At 42.7% G+C, this 15,852-nt stretch overlaps 1 protein-coding gene across 2 annotated transcripts in view; it reads left to right on the top strand.

Moving 5' to 3' along the window:
• Positions 1–15,125, top strand: part of BMS1 (BMS1 ribosome biogenesis factor) — a 166,856-nt gene extending 151,731 nt beyond the window's left edge. Inside the window, exons 20-24 of one of the 2 annotated variants that reach the window (XR_013594763.1) lie at positions 1,760–1,907; positions 8,736–8,911; positions 9,723–9,884; positions 13,997–14,694; positions 14,903–15,125. Coding sequence is in view for 1 of the 2 variants with exons in the window: in XM_078642946.1 (XP_078499072.1) it covers positions 1,760–1,907; positions 8,736–8,911; positions 9,723–9,884; positions 13,997–14,221 (711 nt within the window). In the remaining variant the exon portion in view is untranslated. Of the gene's footprint in view, positions 1–1,759; positions 1,908–8,735; positions 8,912–9,722; positions 9,885–13,996 lie in introns of both variants that reach the window. The other variant, XM_078642946.1, reaches the window with a different exon arrangement.
• The last annotated feature ends 727 nt before the right edge of the window (positions 15,126–15,852 follow it).

Here is a 15,852-nt window from a genome sequence, read left to right as displayed (position 1 = left end):
AGCCTATCCATAAGGCTTCATTGGAACATCTCACCTGGAATGTAGCTCTCGTGATAGCAATCCCATCTGCTAGACAGGTCAGTGAGTGCCAAGCCTTGTCTGCAGTAGACCATTGAACACTTTACTATCAAAACAGTGTACATTTAAGAACACATCTTTAATTCTTCCTCTTAGTAGTCTAGGATTTTCATATGAGCCATACTACATCTGTGCCAGTTTTCTTTCCTATTCCTTCCACTCCTGTAGAGAGGTCACTCCATTATTTAGATATTGAAAGCATTTTGAAATTGTACTTGGATAAAACAAAGGAATTAGAAAAACAAATTATAGTTTTGTCAATTATCGACCCATTCGTTCATGGAGGGCGTCCATGAAACAAACCATGGGAAGATGGATATTTTTCTGCCTTATTTTCTCCTATCAACAAGTTACCAAACCACTGCTAGGTAGACCAAAGGCTCATTACACATGAGGAATGGTAGCCTATTAGATATTTGCAGAGCAGCCACATGACAATCAGTAATGTATTCACTAAACATTACTGTTTCGATAAAGGCTCCAGAGCTGAAACTGTAGTTGATCAAGGAGCATTAAGAGATCTGATTGCTTGAATCTGTTCGACTTTTGAATTAATTGTAACATTTTTCCTTATCTTAGAGTTGCTGGGTATAATTGACATTCTCTTTCGAGGGATAATCTTGCTTTTCTCTTCCATATCTTGACCATCAGTGAGGATCCTGCAATGCAGAAGGTAATGGTACTTCTAATCCATGTTTTGCATTGTAGGATTCCTCACTGAAGTTGCAGCCAACCCTTCGTACTCCCTGGATGCCATGTAATGCTGTTAGCTATAACCTTTTAATCAGTCATTAACAGCCCTCTAAATTAACTGAGGCTGTGAGGCAAACTACCAGTGCAGAGCATGCTGTGAGATTGAAGCTTCTGGCTACCTAATGAAGTAGTGTATCTTTTGTGAACTCATGCACTACTGGCCTAGGAAGGTCGTATACCATTATTTTTCTCTAGTTTAGCATAAAGTGTTACAGTTCATCATATTGAAGGAGTACATTTTTTCAGCGTGTTGCTGGAAAGTAGGTTTGAATTGAATTTCTCAGAGAGAAAAATTCAGTAAATGCTAACCTGCTTTAATCCACAGATGTAACACATGAAATTTAACTTTTTAAAGGTTTCTGCTCCCGTTTCAGATATATCATTGTATTTATTGATGAAGAGTGTTCCAGGGTCCCTCCGTCTGGCAGCCATTGTTACACATTTATGACTTAAGTGAGGTTTCTTGATGCAGAACTAGTTTTACAAGTAACATTTCCTTCACAGAGAACCCTGGATTAAATAGTCTTGAAAATGAGGGTAAAACCAGTATCCTGCTTTCATCCTTAATACTACTTTGAAGACCCCTCAGAGACCTGAGAATTCACTGTTTGAATGTGAAGTCAAATCAAAGAACAATTTGTATAGGGTTTGTTAATTGTACATGGAGGTCCCTGAAGCTGCCATGTTGTATTTTACATTGCATGATCCCAAACACAATTGTGTTAGGGAAGCTTCAGTATATACGAACTATAAAACAAGTAAAGTTACAAGCTGGCGAGAGGGCATTTAAAATATATTAGGCAGAGAGAGGGACCTAATGACGGCCATTGTGAAGCTTGTACGATTGTATCTTATGAGGCTGTTTCACCACGTTTGTTAAGTGGAGCGTTGCATAATTTTTCATATGCTGTGTTTTTGTGGCATGCAGGGCATGTTTAACTCGGCCTTGGAGGTGGCTAAGTTTGAAGGCTCTGCCATCCGTAGCGTGAGCGGCATCCGGGGTCAGATCAAGAAGGCACTTCGCACCCCAGAAGGAGGCTTCAGGGCAACATTTGAAGACAAACTTCTAATGAGTGGTAAGTAGCCTTTAGAAATGTAAAATCTAGAGAGTTCCATTTTTCTTCTGAATACATTTCCCATCTCAGGGATTCCAAAGGATACCATAATATAGATTGTTCAAACACATGCCAGAATGGCATACTAGTAGCAGACAAGATGAAAAAAAACGTATTGGATGCTCCAATGTGCATGGGTTATCAAATCAAGTGAGAACCTGGAAACATTTCCAAACTTATTAGCACTCAACCATCTGCATCCAGATGTCCCACCAACACTATATTACACAGCAGAAATTACTGAAATATCAAGTTCTATCATTACAAGAATCAGGAGCCAAGAAAAGAGGAAACCTGGAAATAGGTGCTCACAGATGAGCCATGGAGGCATAATCCAAATAAATCACAGAGCCCAACGAATAGGCATCGGTCAGCTAATTCTGTGGGAAGAAGGTAGTTTGTATTAGAAAAGATGGGTGGCTAGAGGATGTCTAAAGGTGGCAAAAGGAAGTTTCTGACAAGGGGGTCTTTTCTAAGCCATTTCTACCTCCTAACAGGGACAACTCCACTGATCTCCCTACCCTTTACTGAATGCATTGTGGAAGATTTCAGGTAGTCTGAGGGAGTGCATAACCTAATTAAGTACAAGCACAGACCAAGCCGCCGTATAGGATCGCCCTATCAGGCCCAAACATGTCACGCTGAGATGTCCTAGGCCACACACCAGCCCAACAAATAGTGTAAAAGACTAGGCAAGAGGCCATCTATGCAGAGTATGGTAATTGAAATACACACAAAACCGAAACGAGGGCAGGTGGTGCTGCCTAAGGCATGTTGAACATAGTTATTCACTGGAAAATATACACCTCTCCTTAGGTGACCTCAGGACCGGGGCGACAAAGTGCTGCATGTCATTCCTTGGACCATCTTGGAGAAAAGTCTAGTTGAAGGTAGGCGACTGAGGGCCTTACAGACACATGGGTTGTGCCCTGCTAGGACCTCACACATCCCCTAGAAATTTCCCAGCCACAATTCACTCCAACAAGCCATGTAGACAGACTACATGTGAATCCATCTATGGACAGAATGACATTACAAATACATACAGTGCCGCAAATGATGTTACTTAAATCATTTGCTTCCTTCAGACCAGCTTGAATGGTTCAAGAGTAAGAGAAGCATGTATTAATCTTGGGCTTACACAGATGGAGCTTAGTTCATTGTTACACTCCGCAATTTACTTTGGACATATTCATTAGGTATTTGAGAAAATTCAGACTTGGTTCTTAGTAGACCTATCAGTCTTAGAGTGGTCTTCCCCCAACATTTTGCCTTATTCCTCAATTTTTGCTGACCCCGTGTTTGTTGGCCTTAGGATTCAGTGCAGTTTACTACTGCCAAAAAGTGCTACATGGCGTGTGCTCGCTCCTTTAAACATGATAAAATTGGCTTATACCAAACTGGCACATTTAGTTTACTTGTAAGTCCCTAGTAAAGTGATACTGCACATACCCTGCTACTAGTGGGGCTGTAGCACTGATTGTGCCACCCACTTAAGTAGCCTTTTAAGCATGTGCCAGGCGTGCATTGCAGCCTGTGTGCAGTTTTAAACGGCCAGTTCGACCTGTCAAGATCAACCTCTTATACTTAAAACACAAGGAGGGTGTGAGAGGGTTTAAGGGGACACCCGTCTTTATTGGGACCTGCCTAAGGGACTGTACCCGACCTCTCAGAACTGACAGTCTGAAAAGCAGGAGAGTAATTCCCTTCCCTACATACAGTTGGGTCGTTGGCTTGACAGGCCAAAGTCACACCTTTTTATTTAACAGGGCCCCGATACTCTGGTATTGTAAACATGCTGCAACACTTAAATGCAAGGGAGCGTGATTACAGAAGTTAGGGACAATGAGGGAGGGGATCACCAAGGAAAGGTTAGTGATTTTAAAATTACCTTCACAGTACCCTGGAATTCCCTTTAATCTTGGGTTCTGTTTTGGCAAGGTTAAAAACGGGTGTGGGGTTTAATGGGATGGGCTGGGCTGCTATTATCCTTCGATCCACTTTTTTCAGTCTGTCTACATGTTTCAGCCAGACCCTGCAGGCTTCCTCAGGACTTTGTATTCCTGCTCCTCCCTAGGTACTCTTTATGCAAAATGTGTTTTCACTAAATATGTTTTTTCCCATTTCCCAATATTTTTCTGTACTCATTTTTGCTTCCTTTAATTTGAAAATCGGTTGGAAAGTCTGCATGTCTCCAGACATTGTTTTCGAAGCTTGAGCCCTCATAATTCCTCTAATCAAAGCACAAATTGGGGGTACTGATGGGGATATCCATAAATATTGGTGATTTGTTGTGTATAGATTTTGAGGATTTATGTTGCTAAGGCTTGGTCAGGGATTGAGGAGTTTGGAAGCAAGAGGGGGGAATGTTGTATACGAATTAGTGACTGTACGGAATAATTTACTGAGATTAACCTTGGAAACAGGTAGATGAAAAACTGCATCGGTAAGGACTTTGGCATCCTAAACCTGACCTGTTTTTTCAAAAATGTTTTCTGAAAGAAAATACTATATCTTGCAATTGAATCACAATTTAAGGAGTTTAGAAGGGGTTAAGAATGTTTAATTTAGAGAAACGTAAACAGCAGCGATGTCTGGTTGAATTTGGTTTAGCTATTAAATAGTACAAATGTGTACACTTTTAAGGTAGTAAAAACAATAGCTGCTAAGGAAATGTACATGCAAAAGGAATGGGAAAGAGTGAAATATGTAACCTTACAAACCCTGTGTAGCAGGATTTACAAACAAGTAAATTTCGATATTGCCAAGTGATATGCTGTCTCCTCAAATGTGGAAAATGTTTGCAGATCCAAAATACCAGTTGTCCAACTGTGAGAAAGATTCAGTAGATGCAGTGACTAGGCACTGATTCAGAAGTTGAGTTTATTTATTTATTTATTTATTCAAAGTTTTATATAGCGCGAACAGGATCCTTACAGATATCAGAGCGCTTCACAAAGACAGGGAATGGGCAGTAGGAGTCAACAGAGATAATGGGAACAGTATAATAGTCAATAACATGGTAATAACATGGATAATAAAAACATACATAAAACCAATCCATATACAATCGGGTAAGGAAGTAAGATAGGACAGCACAAGTCATTGATCCCACTACAGAGGTGTACAGGTGGATCAGTAAACCAGCGTGTATCATATCTTGGTCGGTAGTAAGAGAGTAGCGTAGTAGTGCCCCCAACAAGTAGAGTATAGTGCCAGGGGATAGGGTGAGCAGTGATACAAAGCAATGCAGAGTCTCTGAACCAACATCTATAACGATCAGGAGATCTTGGCCAGAAGGATGGTTTTCACCTCTTTCTTGAAGAGTGCAGTGGAGATCATCAGCCTGGTTTCAGGAGGGAGCGCATTCCAGATCCTGGGTGCCATTCCTGAGAAGGAGCGCTTGTAAGTTTTCACTTTCCGGAATCTACGAGGTTTCAGGAGTAGATTTTTTGTGCTCCTATTGGATCTCGAACCTCCTGATATAGACAGCTTTTGAGCGAGGTAGCTGGGTGCCTTGTGGTGCACGGCCGTGTGAGTCATAATTGCAATTTTTAGCTGTATTCTGGCTTCAAGAGGCAGCCATTTTAGAGACTTTAAGTCTGGGGATATGTGCGAATGCTTTCTAGAGCCAGTAATGAGTCTCGCGGCAGCGTTCAGGGAGGCTCTTAAGGGTGCTGTTGTGGATAGCGGGAGACCGCTGAGGATCGCAATTCTGTAGTCTATTCGAGGGATGACTAAAGCTTGTACAGCAGTTTGGAAGTCTTTGGCCGGGAGGAAAGGTTTAATTTTCCTCAGCGTGTTAATTTGGAAATTAGCTGCTTTTGTGGCTTTGCTGACGTGCTGCTGCATGTTGAGCTTGGCGTTGAGTGTGATGCCTAGGGATTTCGCCGAGTCCACGATGGTAGGTTGGACATTGAGTGCTGTTAGGTTGTTGAGCCAGGTTTAGGTGGTGGAGATTTTCGCCGGGGGTGAGATGAGTAGGAACTCAGTTTTCAGAGCATTTAGTTTGAGGTGATTATCGGCCAGCCAAGATTGGGTGTTGATAAGCGTGGAATTCAGATGTTTGATATCTTCCGGGGATTGTAGCTTTAGGTAGAGTTGTGTGTCATCGGCGTACATATGGAATTGAACATTGGATGCATGAAGCAAGGTGGCGAGCGGTTCCATAACGAGGTTGAACAGAGTAGGGGAGAGGGTGGATCCTTGTGGAACCCCTAGATCTGCAGGCACAGGTGTAGATAGCACATTGTCGATCTTGAACCTCTGAGACCGGTTGTGAAGGAAGGACGAAAACCACTTGAGAACAGTTCCCGATAGCCCCATTCTAGAACTTAGCAGCTCCAGCAAGTTCTCATGTTTGACCGTGTCAAATGCTGACGAGAGGTCAAGAAGGATGAGGAGGCAGGACTCATTGCGATCCAGAATTTGGAGGGCGTCATCAATTATGTGTGTCATAGCTGTTTCCGTGCTATGTTTCGCTCTGAAGCCTGATTGATGAGGGTTGAGGAGGTCAAATTGATCAATGTGTTTTGTTAGTTGGAGTTGGACACATTTCTCCAGCAGTTTGGCCAGGGTGGGGATATTGGTGATGGGCCGATAGTTGTTTAGGTCAGACGGATCAGCTGTAGGTTTCTTGAGTATAGGCGTGACTTGCCCCACCTTAAGGGAGTCTGGAATGTGTCCTTGTTGCAAAGAGCTGTTGATGATCTTGGTCCAGAGAGGGAGGAGCAAGGGGATAAAGTCTTTTACAGCATTAGCAGGTAGAGGGTCTGTGTGGTGATTAGAGGGCTTCAAGGTGCAGAGCAGTTTGTGTATAGCTTCTTCCGAATAGGTATCGAAGTACTGCCAGGATGCCTTGTTTTTAGGTTGAGTGTCTGCCATTCTGGTGTGGTTGGGGTATCGGCTTACATCCATGATGAGGTCATTTCTTATGTTGTCAGTCTTTAGTTTAAAGAAAGCAGAGAAGGCTTCACAGTGTGGGGTGTCATTTGTTGTGCTGTTTGATTGTGTGGGTTGTGCCTTTGTTTGGGTCTTGATTAGCTCGAACAGCTTTCTTGGCCTGTTCTTCGCTTGGTCCAACTGACGGCTGAAGAAGTCCGACTTTGTGCGTTTTATTTTCCTAAAGTAGGCATTTCTCTTGTTCTTAAGCTTTTTGAGATGCAGTGCTGAGGGGTCCGATCTCCAGGTGCGCTCTGCCATTCGCATATTACGCCTTTCGTCATTGAGTCTGTCATCATACCAGGGGTTAGAAATTTTGGTGGAGACTCTCTTCAGTTGCAGAGGGGCGACTTCATTGACTATTGTATTCATAGAGTCAAGGTAGTGGTCAGTCAGTGATTGAACATCTGAGGCACCTGAAGGGGGAAGGAGGAGGCTGCCGATGTGGGGAGGTAGGGTGGAGGGGTTAAGATTCTTCAGATCCCTTTTCCATGTTTTGGATTTGATTGGTTGAGTAGGGTTAGGTTTAACTTTTTCGTTGATAAAGAAGGTGATAATGTGGTGATCTGACCAATCGCAGGGTAGAATCGCCTCCAGTTGAATAGCGTTCTCTTTGGCAATGATGAGATCGAGTATCGCGCCTTTGTCGTGTGTTGGTTTATCGCATAATTCGGTGAGGTCAAGCGCATTGAGGAAAGTTTTGAGACTATTCACCACGGTGTCTTTCTGATCGTTCCAGTGGAGATTGAAGTCACCCAGGTAGATTTGAGTGGTCTGCCGACCGGCATTGGAAGTGATCAGGTCCATGAATTGTTGGGTGAATATGAGATTGTCACCAGGCGGGTGATAGATGATATGTAAAGCACAGACTTGTTTGCCCTCACTGGTGATGTCGAGGCAGAGGAGTTCACAGGAGGAAAGGGAGGGGGAGGTGACTTGAGTAACGGAGAGGTTGCTCCTAAAAATGCATGCAATTCCCCCGCCCGTCTTGCCAGGAGACCTGTCCAGCCTAATGATGTGATAATTGGGGGGGACTAGTCTATCCATAATCGGGGTAGAGGCTTCAGTGAGCCACGTTTCCGTTAGAATCGCTAGGTCCAGCTCCCTATTTGAGACGAGATCCGCGATGTCGGAGGAATGTCTCTGGGCCGATCTGCAGTTTAGTAGGATGCATTTGACTTTGGGAGAGAGAAGGGTGGTCGAGCTTTCTAGTGTGAGGGGAACTTTTCTGAGGTTGTTAGGGACGGAGTTTCCTGTTGTAATATGAACAAGAGGAAGGATTATATCATTGCTGCATTGCTAAGTCCATGGACAGAAAGTGGAGAAGTGGATCATGCCGTTCATTGAAAGAAGGGGAAAGAGCAGAGTGAATGACTGAAGATGTGAACTGTATTTAGGATGTTGACTTGTTGCATAAAAGAAACTATGCACATGGCAGAAGTCTGTAAGAAATGAATGGTGATGGTTTCTACTTTCTGCTAACCTGATTCTCTGATATTGAGACAAGCATGCATTGAAGTTCTGTGAAATGAGCTAGACTGAAAAGCCAGATTAACTGGATACCTTTGAAGAACTTTATTGGATTGTACTTGCGAACGATGAAAACCTAAAATACGATCTAAATTGAGCAGTAGAGAAAAAATAAGAGAACACAAGAAGTTGCATCTAGAGGTAATCGGAATAAATCATTTGACCAGGCTGACCCTTTAAATGTTGAATCGTTGACATTCTATTGTAATGCACGTATGTAGAACTCATGGCCTTCTTAGAAATTTTTATACAAATAGTCTCTCAATGCAGTTCACTTCAAAATCTTAATTCTGTATTTGTCCTTTTATTCTTGCTCAGACATAGTGTTCATCCGCACATGGTACCCAGTCTCTGTACCGACGTTTTACAACCCAGTGACGTCTCTTCTGAAGCCAACTGGTGAGAAGGATACCTGGGTGGGGATGAAGACCACTGGTCAGTTGCGGCATGAAATGGGTATAAAGCTGCAGCAGAACAAAGATTCCCTTTACAAGGTATGTTCGGTGTCTTTGTTGTCTAAAAGCCAACTAATACAAGTTTCAGTTGTCGCGTAGCAAGCTGCCCCTTTGGCAATGATTGTGTGTCAAGGGGCTGTTAGTTTAGAAATATTTGGGCTTTTCATGTTACCGCTTGTAACAAGTGATTTGTTTCCATTTCTTGATTCTACATGTCCAAACAATAGGCTGACCAAGATGCAGGAATCATGTTACAGAGAGTAATCTGTCTTTTCTTGAATAGAGGAGGGGGAGGTATAATGGACATTTAAACAGTGTAGTGACAAGAATATCAAGGAAGAATTGTGTATATCCCATTGAAACTGGTTATAGAATAATGAGATATTCCAGGAAGGCTCAGAAGAGATCAACATTATGTCTCACAGAAGTGGGGGGTAAATAATTGGAACCTGATGTTAATAGTGCAATTGGGAGCAATTATGGTTTCAAAAAATTACAGGACTGACCCTGGGGAGTAAATCAATGTGGGACCTAAATCCAATCTGGCTAAATAAATTCTGACAAAATGGCAGTGTCTTAAATTGCCCGTTCGGTGAATGATATTGCAATACAACGTAAAACCCAAGCAGAAGTCTTCAAACAAAGCAAGATTCCTGAATGCCTACTGTTGGTGATTGCACTTCTGCATAAAGGGAACTTCTATCCTTTCTTCACACTGGATTGTGCCTTAGTTATAACCTGGTCTCCTTTATATAAAAAACGGTCACACTGGGTTTTCCTAAAATATGATCTTATTTGTGTTCTCTGTTTAGTTTTCCAGCCTATAACGCATTTTTCTTTATTTGTTCAGCCAATAGTTAGGCAGCAGCGGCACTTTAACCCAATCCACATTCCTCGAGCACTGCAGAAAGCTCTGCCTTTCAAGAGCAAGCCCAAGATGATGGAGAAGAAAGCCAAGTTAGCCAAAGATCGCCAGAGGCCGGCACTGATCAAGGAGCCCCATGAGAGGAAGGTATGTTGCTTATTTTTCACCATACATTTCTGTTTTCCCAATATTGCATTTCTCAAAATGTCAAGGTTGCTCAGCCAAGCACTAGTTGCCGCCTAACAGATTGGCTCTGGCAGGAAATCTCAATATTCCTGTAGATCACCCTATCCCTTTTGGCTTTTGCATCTTTACATTGGGAGAGGAAAGATTCTCCAAACGTAGCTGGTGAGCGACTCCTTTTAACATCTTTTGGACACTTGTACCAACACTGCTGTGTGGTGGTGTCTGATTTTTCTGTTGCAGAACATTTTCTGGCGATGCACTAAATGGGAACTTTACCTTCTCCTTTAAGTACAATGAGAAAATACTTTGAAAAGTGGATTGACATGGTTCTTCAATCAGCAGTTTTGTAATAGACAGTCTGTTTCATAAAATGTTATTTACTTGTTGACTGGGAATAATATTCTTTGAGGTCCTTACCGCAGTTGTGAAATATTGGCATATATGCGCTATACTAAGATATGCTGCTGCAAAACATAACTATATATAATTACATGACTGACACCGGGGAGTAATTCACTGAGGGAGCTAAATCCAATCTAGGCGCTAAATAAATTGTCAAAATAAGCAGCTCCTTCAGTGTCTTAAATTGGCTGTTTGGTGAATGATGTTGCAATATAAGGTATACATCACAAAAAATATAATATCATCCCAGATTTAGCAAGTAAACCATCCAACATGGTTACTTACCAAAATTAAAAGCAGAGTGACATTAGACTTTAACATCTAATAGTCAAGCACAAAAAAATAAATGTTCTCTATAGTGATATTCGAGAGGGAGTTTGTTTCAATACTCAGCCATGCGTGTCAAGCTTTCTTTAAATCTGTCTTTCATTAAGCATGCCTCATCAGCTGTTTCTAACCGCCTGTAAGGAACACCTGGCCATACCATTACTGTGATGTGCATTCGCAGATGCTTAGAGCATGACTCGACCCTTAAAGTCGAGCTCTTGTTTGATGAAAAACTCCCCAGTTGGGGTAAATGAATGCTCTTGTTTTAGTCACACATTGCCTGGTCTTGTACTTTTCATGATAGATTGTAATTCTAAAGCAATCTCCATTGCTATATATTGTGGTGAGCTAAAACCAGGGGCGGGGTCTGTAGCACAGAGGAAACACCTGCTAGTTGGTTAGGGTGGAAGGTGACTGCAAGAGTCATTGTCTTGAACTGGCAATCGAAGGATAAACTCTTGTTAAACAATGTGCCTACAGACCTCCTGTATTCTGTATTGTCATCTAAATGAGACCAAAGATCGCTCGATGGCTGTCAATTGCCCTAATCCTTTATGTGCACTTGCTCAGTGTTCCCTTAATCACTAGTCAAAGTCTTAATTTAATGCGGGAAAGGCTAGTATGGATTTTCATGAGCATTCATGTGAAACTGTAGGTCACATTTGATGATTACGTGGGCAACGTGGAAAAAAGAGAGGAGGGCCGGATCTTTCGGCTACCCCTCAGATAACCCCAATCTTTCTAACCAGTGGGCACCGCTTGTGATGTATATATGCATCATGAAATGGTGTCGAGAACACCTGTCTGTGTGTCTTGGTCACCAAGGTGTTAAACTTCCTTGGGTGATGTTTTTTTCTTCATCCGATAGGGGTACAAACTTTTTGCTATGTGGATGGTGGGATTGAGTTTGCTGATGCTAGTCCTTTCTGGACAAGGGCAAACTCCCAAAATGGGGTGGCCTTGTGCTTACTTCTTGGCCTCCTTGTTACATCACTGGCCTGGTGATATCACACATATATGAATGAGCCTGTGAGGGATTCCCTAGACCCTCTTACGAGCAGGGCCAAGGAAATAACTATGAGCAGCTATTACTGTCCCCAGTTCCTCCATAGCTATAACCTCAAGGTTGAGGCACTTTTTTTCTGTTGGGTGGGAGGCAGGAGGGAGAGAGACCATCTCCTTCTTCCCCCAACTCCCACCACCCTTCCCACCTTACTACCAGAAACAAAACAAACCAGGAGATAAGGATTTGAATGGGAGCGACTAGGATTGTTCATTGTCCCTCCCGTTCCAATTCTCACTTCCTGATACAATTTAAGACAGCTCATTTGTTCCATACTGCTTCTATGACCACACCTGACTTCTTGTGGAGGTACCAGTACACATGCCTGTGCCCCACTAAGGAGTCAGGCGCTGCTTAAACGTTTTCTTAGTCTAAGATAAAATTCAAACTGCATCTGGCTCCTTGCTGGGGCACAAACATGTCTGGACCTGGACTTGTTCAGCGCCTAAGGTAACCTATCAACCACAGACATTTCTGAACACTACCATAGTGACGGAGTCCTGTGTACTGTGGCTCGCTTGAATGTCCCCACTTTTTCTTACCTAGAATTCTCTGCCTATGTTTAACACTGGTCGCAGTAGAAAACGGAATTATCTTCTATTTCTTTGACAACAACTTCTGCAATTTGTGTATAACAGCAAAACACCAAACACCCTGTATTACCATACTTCTGACAATAAAAAAAGAGTCTCTCATCTGTGTGAGTGGGCTTAGCGTAACTGAGAGGGACACACCATATCTATGTCCTCATGAAGTCAATGGGTTGCTCACATCTTTACAAATTTGGCCTATACCTCTCCCATACAGTGGACCCACACACATGAATATGTTTTATTTCTCAAAGTATGAGAACGCTGGATGATAAGACTTTTACGGTAAGCCTGAAGTTTAGGAATTTTCTGCCAAATGAAAGTGAAGAAAATGTGATTTCTTTTATCCATACTTTGAAGTTAGCGTGAATATGTGTAATGAAATGTGTTGGGATTCATGAAAGCCACATCACTGTGGATTCCCCTGCTTCTCTATTTTTCAGAAATGTCTGGGGTTATTTGGTTGCGTTTTGGCATGGCCCAGTCCCAGATACTGTAAACCTACTCCAATGAGTCACATCATCAAACAAATTCCCTAGTGTCTAGTGTGTGATCTTGCTCAGACCCATGAGGAACCCACATGTCTAGTAATCCGCCACTCACAAGACCTAGGGGAACACAAATGTCGATCAGGCCTTAGCAGAGCGGTGTTCCTGACCGTGGGAGGCACAAGGAAACGACCATGTTTTGGGTAAATTTAAATTCGGAAAATCTGTCAAACGTCTTGCTCAATATTTTGTCCCAGTCAACAGGTTAAGGTGATGCTAGTCTGGTACCCAAGGATAGAAATCTTATGATGTGTAGATGCTGAAAATGTATGGTGTGATATATTTCCATATAGCTCATGGGCGATATCTGCTTCCAAAGAACAGCCTAAACCAGCATTTTGCTTTAAGTTGCTTTCCATCATCTGTGGTTAACCCAGACCCATAGGAAACCATGTTTCTGGTACACCCATGTTCAGGAGATCCATAGAAATAAAGTTGGGGGTTAAGCCTTGGCAGGGATATGGTCCGGTTTGAAGGAGATGAGGGAGACTTACCATGAAAAAGCGGACATATGTCATGTTCATTGCCATCTGAGCCAACCAAATCAGGGTGCAAGGCATCTGGCATTCAGTGATAGAAATCTTAGCATGTGCATATGTTAAAAATACCTGGTTGTGTTATATTTCTGTACAGCTCAGGGGTGATGACTGCAACCACAAGAGACCCTAAACTGGCATTTTGCTCGTAGCTGCTTTTCAAGTTTCCAAAGTGCACTGTTCTCAGTTTATTGCTTGTGAACATCCTGAACCCATACAAAGCCTATACAAGTTTGGTACTCCCATGCTTAGGAGACTGAGAGGGACACATTTCCTTCTGTCAGCCCACAATGAAAGGCAAACCTTGTTTATTAGATGGAATTAAACTAGGATATGTTTGGCCCAGGATTCTGTTCCACTGTTCAACTGTAAGCTCATTATATGTAGAATGGATTTATCCTTAAGTATTTAAAACAATACATTTCTCTGAAACAAGAATAGGCAGCAGCATAAAGGGCCAAGGCAGTTAGCGGTACATACCTGTTTAGATTAATATTCCCTCCACCATTACAGAACTGTCTGATATCTGTGCTAGTGGAAAGGTGTATGTTCTTTTCCATATTTGTGTGCAGTTCGTCCTAAATTTGTTTCTTCTCTTCCCCTGTAGATATCAGCTTTGCTGTCTGCCCTGGGTGCTGTTCACAGTTACAAGAGGAAAAAGGCAGAAGCTAAAAATCGCTTGGAGCACAAAAGCTTCCTCCGCAATCGTCAGAAGGAAGAGGAGGCAAAGCTGAAGAGACAAAAGGAAGCAAAGAAGAAAATTTTCAGGGTCCTGGGACAGAAGGAAAAGAAGAAGCAGCGGTCTAGCCTGAAGGGAAGCGAGGAGAACTGAGCTGCCTTTCGAAGAATAGGAGCAAGGTACGCAAGGCAGCGGAGGGTCTACAACAGGAGCTATGCCTTACAAACACCATGTAGCTGGGGACTAAATCCTGTCCAAGTGACATTTTGTTTCCAGGAATCCCTATCATTCACATTTCTGATGGCCCAGCTGAACAGTAGGAGCTTTCCAACCGTTCTCAAATTAAACAAAACAAGGTGTCACTATAACCTTCTTCATTTGAAGGATCCGTTTTCACGACATTTCGTTTAAACTGCAGGGAACAGAAGCCAAGTGTGGATTCAGAGCCTAATGATGAAAAGTTATTTCCTGGGATTGTTACGAATACAAAACGTGTACTATTTTCTTATTTAAGTCTACAAAGATGAATGAGGAAGAGGAGCAACTTTTAAAACCTTGTTAACTGTTTTGCTGATCAAGGTGCTGTATACATTCATGGGAGAGACTGAGAGTAAACATCAGTAGCGGCTTCTGGAGGGAGTGCTGCAGGGCGGTGTCGCAGGGCTGGTAGGGGCAGGGTGGGGGGTAGTAAACTCCGGATTATGGCCAAATGCGATGCAGCACCGCAACAAAATTCATTTTATTTATTTATTTGTATACTTCCCTCCATTGGGCCATAATCCGGAGTTTACTACCCCCCACCCTGCCCCTCCCCCGCCCTTCGTCACCGCCCAGCAGCACTTACTCCAGGAGCCGCTACTGGTAAACCTGTTTTTCTTTTTAATAACTCTGCCAGCTGTACTGAGGTGAATGACAGCTCTCCACATCTCACCAGAGAGGATAACCTGGCTTTCTCACAAAAATCAGCATTCAGGATCCAGCCATGTTGGTTTTGTGTATTCACAAGAACTAAGGAGCTGGTTCACAAACTTCGAATAAAGTTTTTTTTCAGGTGAAAGCTGTTTGCCTATTCTTCTCAACTTATTCTGGTTTGATTTGATCAACTCTGTTGGCTGCATACATTTTTTCAGGTCAACAGACAATGATTATGTATCTTCTACTATTCATGTTTTATCCCCAATGATGTGTAAAACAATCATTTGCAAAGCAATCAGTCACGTATTTGGGAAAGTTAGAGGTATTGGCGTTGTAAATGATGGTGTTTTTTACTTGTGTTTTTAGGTGGAGCCTGGGCAGCGCATGCGCTGCTACGAGGCATGCAGTAGTGGAGTATGGCATTGAAGCCCAGCCAACACTCCGACCACATTTTTAATTGGCTTGTGTCATTGTCCTTCGTAAATGCTGGCTTCTGATTCGAAAATCAGAGGGGCTTGTTAGTCCCTCCTTGGTACTACCTTGTCTGGCCCGTTTACTTCGGTTGTTACACAGTGAGTCTTTTTCAGTCTGTAAGCACAATCTTCTTTAAATAGTTTCTCCTAATGCTGGCACGACATGCTTCCTGCAACATTCAGCGCGCCATGTGCACTTTCACTTTCACAATGGCGGCCGCTTCTTGAATAGGTCTTGCATTTACAAGAGTTTGAGCTATTGGCAATGTACATGACAATGCCACAATGCCAATAGCTTAAACTCTCGCAAACTCGAGACCTATTGCGTTGCAAATGCTCGTCATTCAAGCACACATTTTTGTTGCTTAAAAGTACATCTGAGTTTTGCTCTCTTTT

The sequence above is a fragment of the Lissotriton helveticus genome, chromosome 5_1 (assembly GCF_964261635.1).
Source record: "Lissotriton helveticus chromosome 5_1, aLisHel1.1, whole genome shotgun sequence".
In the NCBI taxonomy this organism is placed as follows: Eukaryota; Metazoa; Chordata; class Amphibia; order Caudata; family Salamandridae; genus Lissotriton; species Lissotriton helveticus.
Note: the sequence above shows the minus strand (reverse complement) of the source record. Positions and strands in the feature narration are given on the sequence as shown.